Raw genomic sequence first — 13,958 nt, forward strand, 5'->3', positions numbered from 1 at the left:
CTTCAACTACAACACTGAACAACAAGACTACAATTGGAAAGGTGCTGGATCTGGGTCACAAATATAATTTTGCATGTCTCTCTCTCTTGTACAAGTTATGTCTGACTGCAGCATTTAATTGTGTATTTTTTTATGGATAAGTATGGTAATCTGGCAAACTCCTTTTTTTGTCTTTCTTTTCTTCGATTTTTGCCTCTTGCCCTTGGCAGGTGTTGCTTTTTGGGGGTTGTCTTGTTCTTTTTTCCCCTTGTCTTTGTTCTTCATTCTGTTTTATACCATATGTTCACTTGAACTTGACAATAACATAAATAAAAATAAAGCAATCCAATGAGACAAACATGAGTAAAAAATACAAATCAAAGTACAATACAAATGAACACTTTTTAAAAATTCCTTTAGTTTTCTCAAAAATCGACAGTGCTCTTTATATGTTAATTCTGGTTGCGCTTACTGATCTGGAACTGATTTTCTGTGGATCACTGCCCTTAAAGCATCTGTCCAAATGTTTTAGTACAATTTTAGTAAACTACAAAGCTGCACCACTTGAAGTAATGTTGGAGCATTATGGGTAATGAAGTCTTCTGCAGAGTGGTAGGTGTATTTGATGTATTACATTGAACGGTTAGGAGTCATTGTAACAAAGGTTTGAATTATTAGTAGCGATGCTCTCTCTCTAGAGGCTGCTTATTGCAGACAAAAAGAACAAGATCGTAAAAGTTTGCTAAAAAATAAACTTCCCATTAACGTCTCTGACCAATCACCTGCTTTTTGAGCCCACATGACATTTTGGTTAGTGTAGTCTATTGACTGTTTTGTTTTGCTTCCACTATAAACTGGTGCACCATATTAAATCTATTAATCTATTAAATTAGACTCTAAATGATCTGTTTATTGATTTCACAATCTAATATCTAGTTTCAATCACATTATAAATTCAAATAAGTGTGTTGTTGTTGTTGTTTTTAATATCCAGACAATACGTTTACATTGCACCTTAAAAGAACATTGGCCAAAGTTTTACCACAGATTTTGAATAATTTATTTTAAGTTATGTGCTCCCATCTTGTGTAAAGGGAAAATAGTTAGGACTGTTGAAGCTTATATTTGTAGAGCTAAATGTATGCCAATCTAAAGACAATGCTCCAATCAGAGCACATTTGACCTTAAATATAAACGAAAATTGATTTTTTAAAATAGTTTTTGGAATCAGATTATGAGTTAATTTCTCTTTTCTGTGGTACTAGATCGTTTTTTATTGAAGTGAATTGGCACTGACCTGATTTTAAAATGACACACCTAAGAGTTACTTCGTTTACTGCCATAAGTACATCTACTTTGAATTTTAAACTGGATTCAAACAAGAAGTAATGTCATTTTCACTGAGAATGGCTTAAACACACACCCACAGAGAACACATGTGCTTAATTTGATGTGATGGAACACATGTTGTGCATGAAACAGGTTAAAAAAAACACCCACCAGACACCAGCTTGATTTTATTTTTATTTCCAGCTCTTCCTGAAAGGAAAAAAAATGGAGAGGAGAAGTGGGAGCCCCCTCTCCCAAATTTAATCTTTTCTCCACCCCTTCCCATGACGCAAGGCTTCAAATCCACGAGATGAGCTGATGGTTGATGTTCACGGTTCAAAAGAAAGGAGACTGTAAGAAACTAAAAGAAGCAGTAAGCCTCTGCAATCCTGCTTTGAACCCCGAATTTTAAATCTTTCATTTCGTTTTGTTTCTGTGAACCACTTTCGTCATGGATTGAACCATCTGACTTTCTCGGGGGAGCTCTCATTGATCCTTTGTCGTATTTAAACTCGTAAATGTTGCCTTTAAAATTATTTTTAAAATACTCATGTACTTAAAGGGAATCATATACAGAAAATTATATAGTATTTTTTTTTACTGGATAACCCAAAAATGCACGCCGTGACTATCCACTCCCCCCTAAAAATAATGGTATGTCCTACTCCCTGCCATTAGTCCATGTTGGACCCTGTGCTGAGAAGCAGCTCCTTCGCCACACTAACGGGCTTCCCGCCTCCTTTAAACCCGTCGAAAGATGCTCATTTTGGGGAATAATACCAAAAACCCAAACCCGACTAGTCTGGAAGAACTTTACCCAAGTGTCTGGAAAGTTTGAAAGAGCGCGTTGCCTGCCCCGCATCTTCTTCCCATCTGTTTGCATTGTTTTAATCTCATTGAATTAATTCAGCCGACGCGTTTTCCTCTCCGTCTGGAGCGGTCCAAGTCTGATGAATTCGCCGAAACGCGACGGAGACGACGACGTGCCCGTTAAAGACCCGGTGAAATACGGCGAGCTGGTCGTTCTGGGGTAAGTCTCCTCGCCTGAGACCACTGGAGCGTTTCACAAACAGTTTTTTTTTCTTTATTTCAGCTCCATCAGCACTGTAACCCCCCCCCCCTCCCCACCACCACGCACACACACACACCCTCCTCCACTTGAATCCGTTATCTCCAGCAATTATCCTCACAGAGATAATTCAGCATTTTTGTTCCATCCCAAATGGTTATAGAGCTGCTGTAGACTTCCAGCACTAGTTCATCTTTAGTGGGCTGGGGGGAGCGTGGGAAATATCTGGTAGTAAAGCTGAGAGTGATGTCACTCCGCTGCAGAAAATCACAGGACAGCATCTGCCTGGCTTAAGTTCCCTGAGCGTGGCAATTATTACCAATTCATACCCCCATCAGAGCTAAGGGACCATCGGTGCACACACCAAGCAGGATGCAGCCTCCCCACCGTTTTCCAGCTGCCCTTTCCGCAGGCCTCCATCTCACCCGCTGGAGCTTCCGGAGTGCCCCAACTGCCCCACAGCCCCCCAGCTGCTTCCCCTCCGCCTCTGTGTGCAGCAGCGAGGAGGAGTCGGCCAGCTCGCATCACACTACTGGCTTCCTGATGCCGATCTGACTGTTGAACAGAGAGGGTCTGCTCTGCAGCCTCAAGATTGGAGCCAAAAAAAAAGCCATATGCAGTCGCAGCGTTTGGATTGCATTTGGCAAAATAAGACACAAACCCGCTTGCATCGCATCACAATAGCAGAGCTGTCAGGCTGCTCTAGATCAGAGTCACTAACTGGAGTTATATTTAGCTCAGCCAACATGTGGAGGATGACATCATTCCTGGATGAGTTGTGGAGTATCCTGCAAATAACCAGAGAGTTTCTCTTTTAATAAAATAATAGTCCAGTTAAGGAATTGAGCTAATGATAATGGAAGAAGCTCCAATTTATTATTGTTTCAACTAGCAACCCAAAAAGTGAATCTAAAATCTGACAAATATAATCTTGTCGGTTCTCAAAAACTAGTTGGTTTGGAAAACTCTGGCTTAAAGTCCCACTGCGATCATCTTTTGATCTATTGCAAAAGTGTTCCCAGTGGTCATTTAATTATGATTATACCACGGTCCATGTTAATACTCTATTCTGATTGGCTGCTAGGTGTGGATTAAAAAGTAATATACCACAGCGATATACCACGCCTTAAAAAAGTAGTTCCGGTCACATAGCATAAATGTTCTATATCACTGCGCTGGCTTTTCTAAAACAAACTTTAGCTTCATCATCTGGACAAAAACAACCGATAAGAGGTAAACTTTATTTTCTCTTTTCCACGTAACAAATAGTCCGCTTTTCGTGAAAAAAGTGAGCCAAATCGGGGGAAAAAACAAGAATCAAGGACTAAAAACTGGTTAATATTTATTTCTTTTGTAAGTGACCATGGTAAAAGAGGGTTAATGGCCGACGGAGTGTGCATTATCACTCTTTAACGCACTTCGTGGAAGCAACGCAGAGGATGGTTCAGGCTTCCACGGTGTGTGTTAAAAAGTGATGATGCACACTTTTTAACCCTTACTTATGCAATTTTTAACCAAGTATTTTTAAATGTGTCCTTTTCTAGGACATAGTTTCTGCAGAGCGGCAGTAGCTTTTTGGAAATTCACCTCTGAGTTGTGGGCGGGACTGTTGGCACAGAGCAGCCTTGCCCTCCCCCTCCCCGTCACCTATAACTGAGCGCTCCCTGTTTACGGCTGCTAGCTTACAGCCCTCAAGTAAACTAGGTACCAGCTCTAGATGAGGCAAACGAAGACGTACACGGGTCTACTGGTCTGCAAGTGGAGCAGGGAGCTTGTGGCCCACCCAGCAGATTTTTTATACGTGACTGATATATTTTTTTCCAACTGCATTTTGTCATCCGCTTCTGATTCACAACAATTTGAACAAAGAAATACTCAGAAATGCTATTTTAAGCCGAATTTTTCCTTCTATCTGGAAAAATGCCACAAGAACATGTTAAAAACCCTAAAAAAACATCAAAGTGGTTCTTTTAAAGACTCATTTCAACGTGAATAATACAAGATTTATACAGAGATTGTTCCATTATTTCCCAGGATGTTATCTGACTTTGTAGTCCTACATCTGTTGATCTGTAAACAAAACACATCTCAGGAGGAGAAAGTGGTGAAAGATTCCAGAATATTATTGCAGATCCAAGGCAATAGCAGAGTCTTCCTTGCAGAGTATTAAGGAGCATAGCAGGGACATGGTGTTTATTCTGCAGACACAATCATTCAGACTTCAGGAAAGACAATGCTACAACTCAGAAGTATGAAAAAAAAAAAACAGTTCAAAGATTGTCATTATGTACAGTCAGAACCATAAATATTTGGACAGAGACACATTCTTTCTAATTTAGTTTCTGTACATTACCACAGTGAATTTTAAATAAAAAACTCAGATGCCATTGAAGTGCAGACTTTCAGCTTTAATTCCATGGGTTAAACAAAAAGATTGCATAAAAATGTGAAAAACTAAAGCATTTTTTAAACACAATCCCTTCATTTCATGGGCTCATAAGTCATTGGACAATTGACTTCCATGTTATTGCATGGGCAGGTGTGGGCAATTCTCTTATGTCATTATGAGTGAAGCAGATAAAAGGTCTGGAGTTGATTAGAGGACCCGTGCTTGCATTTTGAAGATTTTGCTGTGAACAGACAACATGCAGTCAAAGGAGCTCTCCATGCAGGTGAAAGGAACCATCATTAAGCTGAGGAAACAGAAAAAAAAGCATGCGAGAAATTGCTACAGTATTAGGAGTGGCAAAATCAACAGTGTTGTACATCCTGAGAAAGAAAGAAAGCACTGGTGAACTCAGCAACGCAAAAAGACCTGGACGTCCACGGAAGACAACAAAGGCTTTTCAACCAAATATTAGTAATGACCAATTTTTTCAGTTATTTCATTTGTCCAATTATGTTCAAGCCCATGAAATGAAGGGATTGTGTTTAAAAAAAGCCTGACTGTACATGGTTCCATGAAATAAATTGGACTCCCATGTAGACCAGAATTGACTGACGATCACATTTCCTTTGTCAAGTCTCATACCGTGTTTTTTTTTTTTTTACTATAAAATGCACTGGATTATAGGGCACATTAAGAAAAACAGTCGATAATTTAATGATAATTTGAAAATTTGATAATTTGAAAACATCAACCAGAATGCTTTGAGGAGCAGAGAGGCAGGTGATTGGTCATTTGGGTTGATGGGAAGTTTTTCTAGTGAACTGTGTTGTTCTTCATGTTTATCTGCAATAAGTGGCCTTATCAGACTGCATGCATCACTCCACCCGGATCCTGACGACATTACAGATAATGTTCCAATATTACATGAAGTGTAGCGGCTTCGTAGTACACCAAAGTCGTACTAAAACAATTTGACAGATTTTTGAGCACTGTGCACCACAGAAAATTGATTTCAAGTTGGTAAGCATAACTAAATCCACAAATGGATTCCGGACCATAAAACACACATTAAAGAATTTGAAGTACGCTTTATGGTCTGAAAAATCGGTATGTACTATAGTGGAATGGTGACTTTAAAGAGTTACTTTTTCACAGCTTCTGGGCCTGTCATCTTGGGGTTACCGTGAGCTTTACGCGCCCCTCCCATCTGTCTGGAAATGTCTTTACCCCTCTGTGGTCGTGTCTGCCTTTATGGCTGCAGCTGTATGGTCGCTGAGTCGAACTGAACCAAATGAGCAGCAGAAGCGGTAAATATTTGATGCTGAGCTCGTGTGGTGAGGACCTTAAGCTTCCACCGCTGCACCTTGAGGAGTTGCTGCTACTTTGACCCTCTCATTGGAGCTCTTACTTTTTATTCTTAACTTGTCCTTGTCTGCTCCCTGGCTATCCTCTGTTTCATTTTTAGTCTCTGGAGTGATTTAGTTTATCCGTATTTCATTTCTTTCCTTTTTTTTTTTCTTGTTGCTCAGACCCACACAGACTGGATCTCAGCTTGAATCAATCCAACATGAATCAAACTTCATGTTCCAAATCAATGATGGTAAACCTTACCTACAACTTGACCCAAAAACCACAAAAATATATTTTTTTTTGTCTAAAGCCCAACAGAAATATATTTTGTTGGGGATGAAAGACCTAATCTGACTAATTTGTTTTAGTAAATGACCTCAGGATGGTCCTATGACCAGCAAAGCTTCCTAAACCACCTTCTCTAGGTCTCTAGGAAGCAGTCGTTGGTTGTCAGCATTTCTCCATTTGTCCACTGGTTTTCTTTGTCAACAGACTATCAGAGAATGCATTGTGCTGTTTTAATTCTGTGACTTTATCTGTTTTTTAATTAATCCTGAAAGGGGCTCATTACAACAAAGGTGTTGTTTTGGTTTTAAGAATAAGATGTTTTTCTGTCTGTTTTCGGCTTCATTTATCTAGGTACAATGGATCTCTGCCAAATGGAGACCGCGGGCGCCGCAAGAGCCGTTTCGCTCTTTTCCGAAGGGCCAAAGCTAATGGCGTCAAACCCAGTGCTGTGCACATCCTCAACACGCCGCAGGACAGCAAGGTCTGTGATTGTGGTTACTGCAAGCCTTTGTTGTGTTCCTGTAATGAGTCACAGAAGAGTTGACGCCATGGTTTATGCTACCAGCTTAATCAGGACGGGACATGTTCTAAATGTTGTTCCTGATGTTCTTCCAGGCGGTCCACAGCAGGGGTCAGCACAGCATCTCTTTTACTTTGTCGCGTAACCAGACGGTGGTGGTGGAATATTGCCACGATGACAACACAGACATGTTCCAGGTAATGGGAGATCCAGACCTCCCTCCAAGATACTGCATCAGAATACTTGGTTGAGAACAGGACTCAAAAGTATGTGAACTGGTCTAAATCCCTTTTTTAACAATGAGCTTTATTTTCCTAAATTAATAAGCGTACCTGATGAATCCACCCAACACACCTGCAGTGTAAACCGGTTGAACACATTCAAATCTTTAAAATGGGTCTAAGTTATTTCCTTCTAAAAGATTTGAAGAAACATTTGTCTGAAGTAGAACCAGGAGCTCATTCATGTTTTCTTATTCATTTTGAAATGTTTGCATTTTTATCATGAAAAATTGAAGGGAACACCTGGACTTCCTGTTTTTGACCTTTAAAAACAAACCAAATAATTACTAGGTAATTACTTGGTGGACCACAATGTCTGAGTATACCGTCAGTCCAAAGCCCTCACCTTTCATTCCCTAATTTGGTAAAACCAGGGAGCACCAAATGTTGCAGGTCCTCAAAAGACCACTTAGAGCTGGTTTTGGAAGGAGAGGTTGTACCATTCTTCTAAGCACCCCCCACCCATCCCCACCCCCTGTTCTTGCAGATCGGACGCTCCACGGAAAGCCCAATTGACTTTGTGGTGACCGACAACTCCGGAGGGTCAAAGGAGGTGGAGGACCCGTCCATTGCGCCCAGCACCATTTCACGGTTTGCCTGCAGAGTGGTGTGTGAGCGCAGCCCCCCTTACACCGCTCGCATCTACGCTGCAGGCTTTGATTCGTCCAAAAACATCTTCCTTGGGGTGAGCCCAGCCTGTAGCGTAACTGACAGAACAGACGACCGTACTGCTTCCTTGAACACTATTTATTGTCATTAAGTTGGATGCAACAATAGACAAATAAGCTGGAATTGGTCTGTTCTGTCTTCTTACCCCAGGAGAAAGCAACTAAATGGAAAAACCCTGACGGGCACATGGATGGTCTGACCACTAACGGGGTTCTTGTCATGCACCCTGAGGGGTTTCCGGATGACCCAAAGCAAGGTTTGTGGAGGGAGATATCTGTTTGTGGAGATGTCTATGCTCTGCGGGAAACTCGGTCTGGACCCACACGTGGCAAACTGGTGAGTTTGCAGCGTGTCTTACAAGGCTGTTAGGGTTTCACTTTAGCGTCAGTGTTTCCTTTCTACGATGCTTGCAGGCGGAGGGCGAAAGCAGCGCCCTACGTGATGGCTCGCTGGTGGATCTATGTGGTGCCACGCTCCTGTGGCGTACAGGAGAAGGGCTCACACGGGCCCCCACCCTGCGCCACTTGGAGGCACTTCGTCAGGAGCTCAACGCCTCCCGCCCCCAGTGTCCCGTAGGCCTCAGCACGCTGGCTTTCCCCAGCCTGCCACGCAGCCACAGGTGGGGTGGCATGTCCCGTAGAAAAGAGTCTTTAGCCGCTCTTAATGTGTTCCATTGAGTTTTGGCCATTTCCTTACAGTCTTGAAGAGCGACAACCCTGGGTCTACCTCAGCTGCGGCCATGTGCATGGACGCCACGACTGGGGACAGCGATCGGAAGGGGAGCAGAGGAAGGGCGAGGGTGCGGCGCCCCAGCGAGAATGTCCACTGTGCAGGAGCGAGGGCCCTTACGTGCCGCTGTGGCTGGGCTCAGAACCCGCCGTCTACTTGGATGCAGGACCACCGACTCATGCTTTCGTCCCGTGCGGCCACGTCTGCTCAGAGAGGACAGCCAGGTACTGGGCAGAAACCTCACTCCCCCACGGGACGCACGCCTTCAGACCCGTCTGCCCCTTTTGCTCGGCGGCCCTCAGCACACCAGGCTGGACACGCCTAATCTTCCAGGGCCCCATCGATTAGCTGCTACTCTGCACAATCCACCATCACTACTTCAGGAAGCCCGCTGCGCTTCATTTGTGGCACAAAGTTCACGAGTGCAGATCGATGCATACGACCTGTACCAAAACAAACCTTTGTGCCACGCAATGAAGCTTTCGCTGGCTTGTCCTAGCCTTTGTTTATCCTTTAGTGCTTCAAAATGAGTAGCTTAGATAAAAAAAGAAACCCATACCCAAGACCTCATCCTGTCCCAATGAGTCTGTCAGGTTTACATTTACCCATTCCACGGTTTCTATGGAAGTTTGGGTTCATAGAAAAACTGAAGTCCTGCTGCTTTTCAAACGTGCATTTTATCAAATAACCATAGCATAGCGTAGGATGTGAAGGTCTACATTTTTTCTCTTGGGGTTCTGTGTTGGCTCAGTAGAGACCCATAAACCATTATTGGCAGGTGAACAACCTTCCTGAACTCAGCTGTGGATCAAAGGAGATCTCCACCTTAAAATGAGGGTCTGTATTTGATCACAGGCACACTGTCCTGTAGACGAAAGAGTAGAAGTCAACCAAAGAGTTTGTCAAGTGGGTCAGAACCAGCTCAGTGAATGTAAGGAGCTGATGGTGGTGTAAAGGTGGTGTAGTCGGGAGGTGAAGAAGCCCTTCGGACACAAACAGGTTTTCTTATTGCACTTCCTCTTACTGGTCTTGGAAGTTTCGAGGAAGATTTTGTTCCCACCAGAAGCAGTCACACCTGTGTGAAGGTAGTTTGGTCAACTAGATGCTAAACCAAACCAAAAGCTTAAAATTTCTTTGGCTAATCAACCAAACCTTGAAGGACTACCCTGCTCTGAAAGGAGGGCTTCATCAGATGTAGAGGAAAAGGCTTAGACACTATTGTTGTCTTCTGTAAAGGCTGCCTGTTGAGAACTCCTACTGGCGTATGGCAAAAAAACGTCAGTGGTAATTGATTGGAAACGCCTGTTCTGGGTCTGGAGTGTTGAAGTTTCTTCAGAAACCACATCTATCAGTGTTTCAACCAGTTTTTACCTCTGGCTACTTCTAAAGTAGAGGATTGTCCTTTCAGTGTTAAGTTGGACCCACAAGCAATTTGACATTGTGGTTTACAACTCAGACAAACCTGTAAGACTCTGACTCACCTTTGGTTCCAAAGAAAAATCTCTTCATTAACTGAAACCGAAGCAGAGTGAGGATAAACAAAGGCGGGAGCGAAACCGGGTAAACTCCACTTCACAACTCCAAAAGCAATAACGGCGCTCACGCTGTGGCGTCTGACCAGGGGGTAACCATGTCCAGGGAGGGAGTGGGCAGAAAGCTGACCGTATTCCAGTCATGCCCTCGCCCTGCATCATCGAACAGGGTCCTCGCCGGACTGACGGACGTCCGACCCCCAGCGACCTCAAAACAAACCTGTACTTTTTTTGTTTTTAAGAAAACTATTTTATTACCATGGAGAGGGGTTTCTAGGGAACCTTTCTGTTTCTCAGCGTTAAAAAAAGAAGAAAAAAAAAAGTAGAATATTTTTTTAACTGGTGTTGTGTGCTGTTCTGGGTCAGTGTAAATGTGTGTGTGTGTGTGTGTGTGTGTGTGTGTGTGTGTTTGGGTGTGTGTCTCAAGTGACAGGTCAACACTGTGTCCACCCCCGTCACACGTGCCCTGACTATGAATGTAGCCAAAAACTGGCTGTGCTCAGCCTCTGCTGGTGCTTATATGAATAGTCTATATTGTGAAGCTATTTTTGTAAATGAATATTACGGTGTGGCTCGGCAGACGAGCCCAAACGGTCTCAATAATGACCTAAAGTCTGGAGGACGGGTCAAACACACTCACAGGGCAAAGGTTGCATGTGCTGCGCACGCATTCAGCCGGCACACCACACTTCTGCTTCGCAAAAAGCTTGTGCACGAGGACGTGCACAAAGCCGTCTTCCTTAACTCTCAGTTGGGACATTTGTTTTGAGATGAAGCAGTCCAGAAAGCCTTATACTTGATCAAAATGAAAGACCTCTGGTTCCACTCTATGCTAATATGTCCTTTAAGCTACGATCAGCGTACCATCATGGCAAAGCGGGCCATGGCGTTGAAGCCGTACTTGAGGTTCCTCACTCAAAGCCTGCCTGTTGAAAGGTCATGAAAGAGAGTAACGGCTCTGACGTAGACATCATCGGATGTCCGTCGATCAAAGTTTTCTTGACTACAGAGAGTGAAAAAGGGTTCAGTCCATTTATCTGATCAGTCTACACGTTTATCAACAGGTTTATTTGAATAGTGGGAAGCAAAACAATAACAACAAATATTTAGAAAAATGTGTATTTTTCTCCATTTCGGCTCTAAAACTAAAAACTTCTTTGTTGTACTGGAGAACCAACCACCGCTTCTCAGTCTGGAAGGTTTGGTGGCTCATGTTTTGGAATCTAAACCTTCAAGTTCTTTCATGGAAGTTATGTCTGGGAAAAGTTCCTAAAAAGTAGTTCAGATCTCTGGTCCCCTGAGAAGAAAAACTCCCCAAAGCTGAATGTGTCTGATAGTGATCTATGGGCATTTATGCCATAGAGTGGTCAAAGTTCTCTTATGAACATTGAGACCTTCATCTGAATCTGAATCTCAGACCACATATGGAGCCGCTGACCAGCTTATTCTTGTGGCTTTTTTTGTTTTTTGGAAATTTCCCTGGAATCAGATTGGTATCTTCATGGACACGTCTTTAGCACTGGTAAGCTCCTCTGGACACATTTGTCCATAACTTGTTGTTTAAAGTTCTCCACTGATTTGTCTTGAGGCCTTGAGATCTTTAGTGATCCTTCTGATCTGATTCTTTATTGCTTGAAAGAACTCTAAGAGGAAAAACCCTGACCAAGGAAGGCAAACTACTCATACTTGTAGGGATTTTTTTGTCTTTATATCACTGAGATGCTTTGTGACGGTCTTGCAGATCAGTCCAGCCTTGTACAGATCTACAACCTCATCCCTGACATCCTTGAACATCTCTTTGGAAAAAGATTGAGATCTTGGATCAGGAGCTCCTTTGTTCAAATTTGGTCATAGATTCCTCAACGTTCATACCTGAACTTTCAGACCTTGAGTTCAAATGTATAGTTTTTGCAGATCAATCTTTTTGGATGCCATAGTTCCAGCTGCTGGGATCCAGAAATCTGGATTGATGGGAAAATCTTCTTTTTTTGGTAACTCATTAAAATCTACATTTGTTATTAACACTTTAAAAATGGTGTGCTTCAAGCTAATAGAATTGGTGTCAACCACCACATAAACCTTAAAATAAAAGTCTAGACTGATCAAACCCAGGAATCGGCAGGAATCGAACCAATTTGACTGGTATGGTCATCAGTTTACGCATGTATAGACATAGTTTTCCTCCTACATGAGCAAGTCAGATTGACAGGTTGACCCAAGTTACTGCTGGTTAACAGACTGAAAAAAACCTTCTCAGCATTTCTCAGTTTGGACTCGCGTCTCACCCGTTCCCCCTCATCCTCCGTCTACGTCTTATTTAAGGACTCCAGCCATAACTGATCAGCGTACCATGACTGATCTCTCGCCTTGTGCCTAAATCTTCCTCCCTCTCCAAAAAAAGGAAAAATGAGGAAGGCAGGCATTTGTGAGATTGCTTTTGATTCTCCCTAAACAAAAACAAAAAAAAAAAAGTCTGAGAAGTTTGTATGCATGCCGATGAACGTCACCGTCCAGAATGATCCAATCTCCTGCTAAACAGCTGCTGCCCTTTTCAAAAGTTTCTCACTTTACGTCTTTTTTTGAACGTTCTTTTCTATTTTTAATACATCCTCCTAAACTTTTTCTTCAGCTGCACTTCTCCGGAAAGGTTTTCACTCATTTTCAGCAAAGTCTCTTTCAGCTCTAACCAGTGTTAATCTATTGATTAGTCACCTTTGTATCCTTGAAGTAGTTTGGTGAGAAGCCGCTAATGACTTAAAAAAACAGAAATATTAGCTTAAAAAGCTGAAAATGAGTAAAAAAAAAATCTTTTCTGAAAAGTTTTTTTCATTTTACTTTATTTATTGTAAAAAGTCCTCTTTGGGATTTAGTTATTTATCATTTGCCCTTATTTTATACATAATTTTTGGTAGAAAGAAAGAATTTTTAGTGTTTCCCAGCCACATGTACTTTATACCAGTAGCAAATCCATAAACGTTATTTTAACTTTAGATTTTATTTTTTAGCACCTTTTTTTTTTTCTTCCCTCCTCAGCTTCTAAACTCACCTCATTACAGAAAAATGTAGCGGATATGTATGACACAGCACAGGACCTCACACTTTCTAAAGCATTCATGAAGAACTCGATGTGATGTTGGCTATTTTTCTTTTCATTGTTTTATAACGTACTCCTGTAATTGTGCGGTGCACAGACAATCGCTATACACGTCAATAAAGCATTAAAAAAATAAAAACACTTGTCTGTCTTTTTGTGATTGAATGGCCCTAATTATAAATCTGTTTATTTCCTATATTAAACAGCTGCACTTCAATGTAAAAAGACGTTTCTATCCAGAAGGGGGCGCTCTGTATCCTTGTAAGTTAATTACATTGGTATTCACACTACAATTAATGTTTTTCTCTTTTCATTTTGTCTTTATTTGTAAACAAAAAAAAAAAAAATTTTACACATATTTTTTTAACAGGACAAAATCTAAAAGATCATAATCTGAAAATAAAAGAATTATGTTGGTGGCAGCAAAAACCCCAAGTAATGCAAAGCAGTTGCTTTAAAAAAAACACCAAATTGAACATTTTGTTTTGGAATTTCACTTTTCCAGCTACACTTTAGTTTGAAATAAAACTGTTTTCAAATTAAAAGGGCCTTTTTTTCCCCCCTCTTCGATAGATTTTTTTTTTTCATTTGTATCCTTATTGTTATAAAACATGGTATATAAAAGAAAACTTTTCTGTTTCCTGTTTCAAAACCTCAAGTTCAGCTGCTAAAAAGATCTTAAAAATGAACTGAAAAATGTACTTTAAGTCAAATTAATCACAATATTAA

General features: G+C 41.6%; 1 protein-coding gene across 1 annotated transcript; it reads left to right on the forward strand.

The window, feature by feature from the left end:
- Positions 1–1,593: 1,593 nt before the first annotated feature.
- On the forward strand, positions 1,594–13,368 carry LOC101167088 (E3 ubiquitin-protein ligase pellino homolog 2). Its single transcript, XM_004083521.4, has 7 exons — positions 1,594–2,338; positions 6,756–6,885; positions 7,020–7,121; positions 7,693–7,890; positions 8,025–8,210; positions 8,288–8,493; positions 8,573–13,368. The coding sequence occupies exons 1-7, from the start codon at positions 2,259–2,261 to the stop codon at positions 8,949–8,951; spliced, it is 1,281 nt and encodes a 426-aa protein (XP_004083569.2). The 5' UTR covers positions 1,594–2,258; the 3' UTR covers positions 8,952–13,368.
- Positions 13,369–13,958: the final 590 nt, after the last annotated feature.

Source organism: Oryzias latipes, chromosome 24 (assembly GCF_002234675.1).
Source record: "Oryzias latipes chromosome 24, ASM223467v1".
Classification (NCBI taxonomy): domain Eukaryota; kingdom Metazoa; phylum Chordata; class Actinopteri; order Beloniformes; family Adrianichthyidae; genus Oryzias; species Oryzias latipes.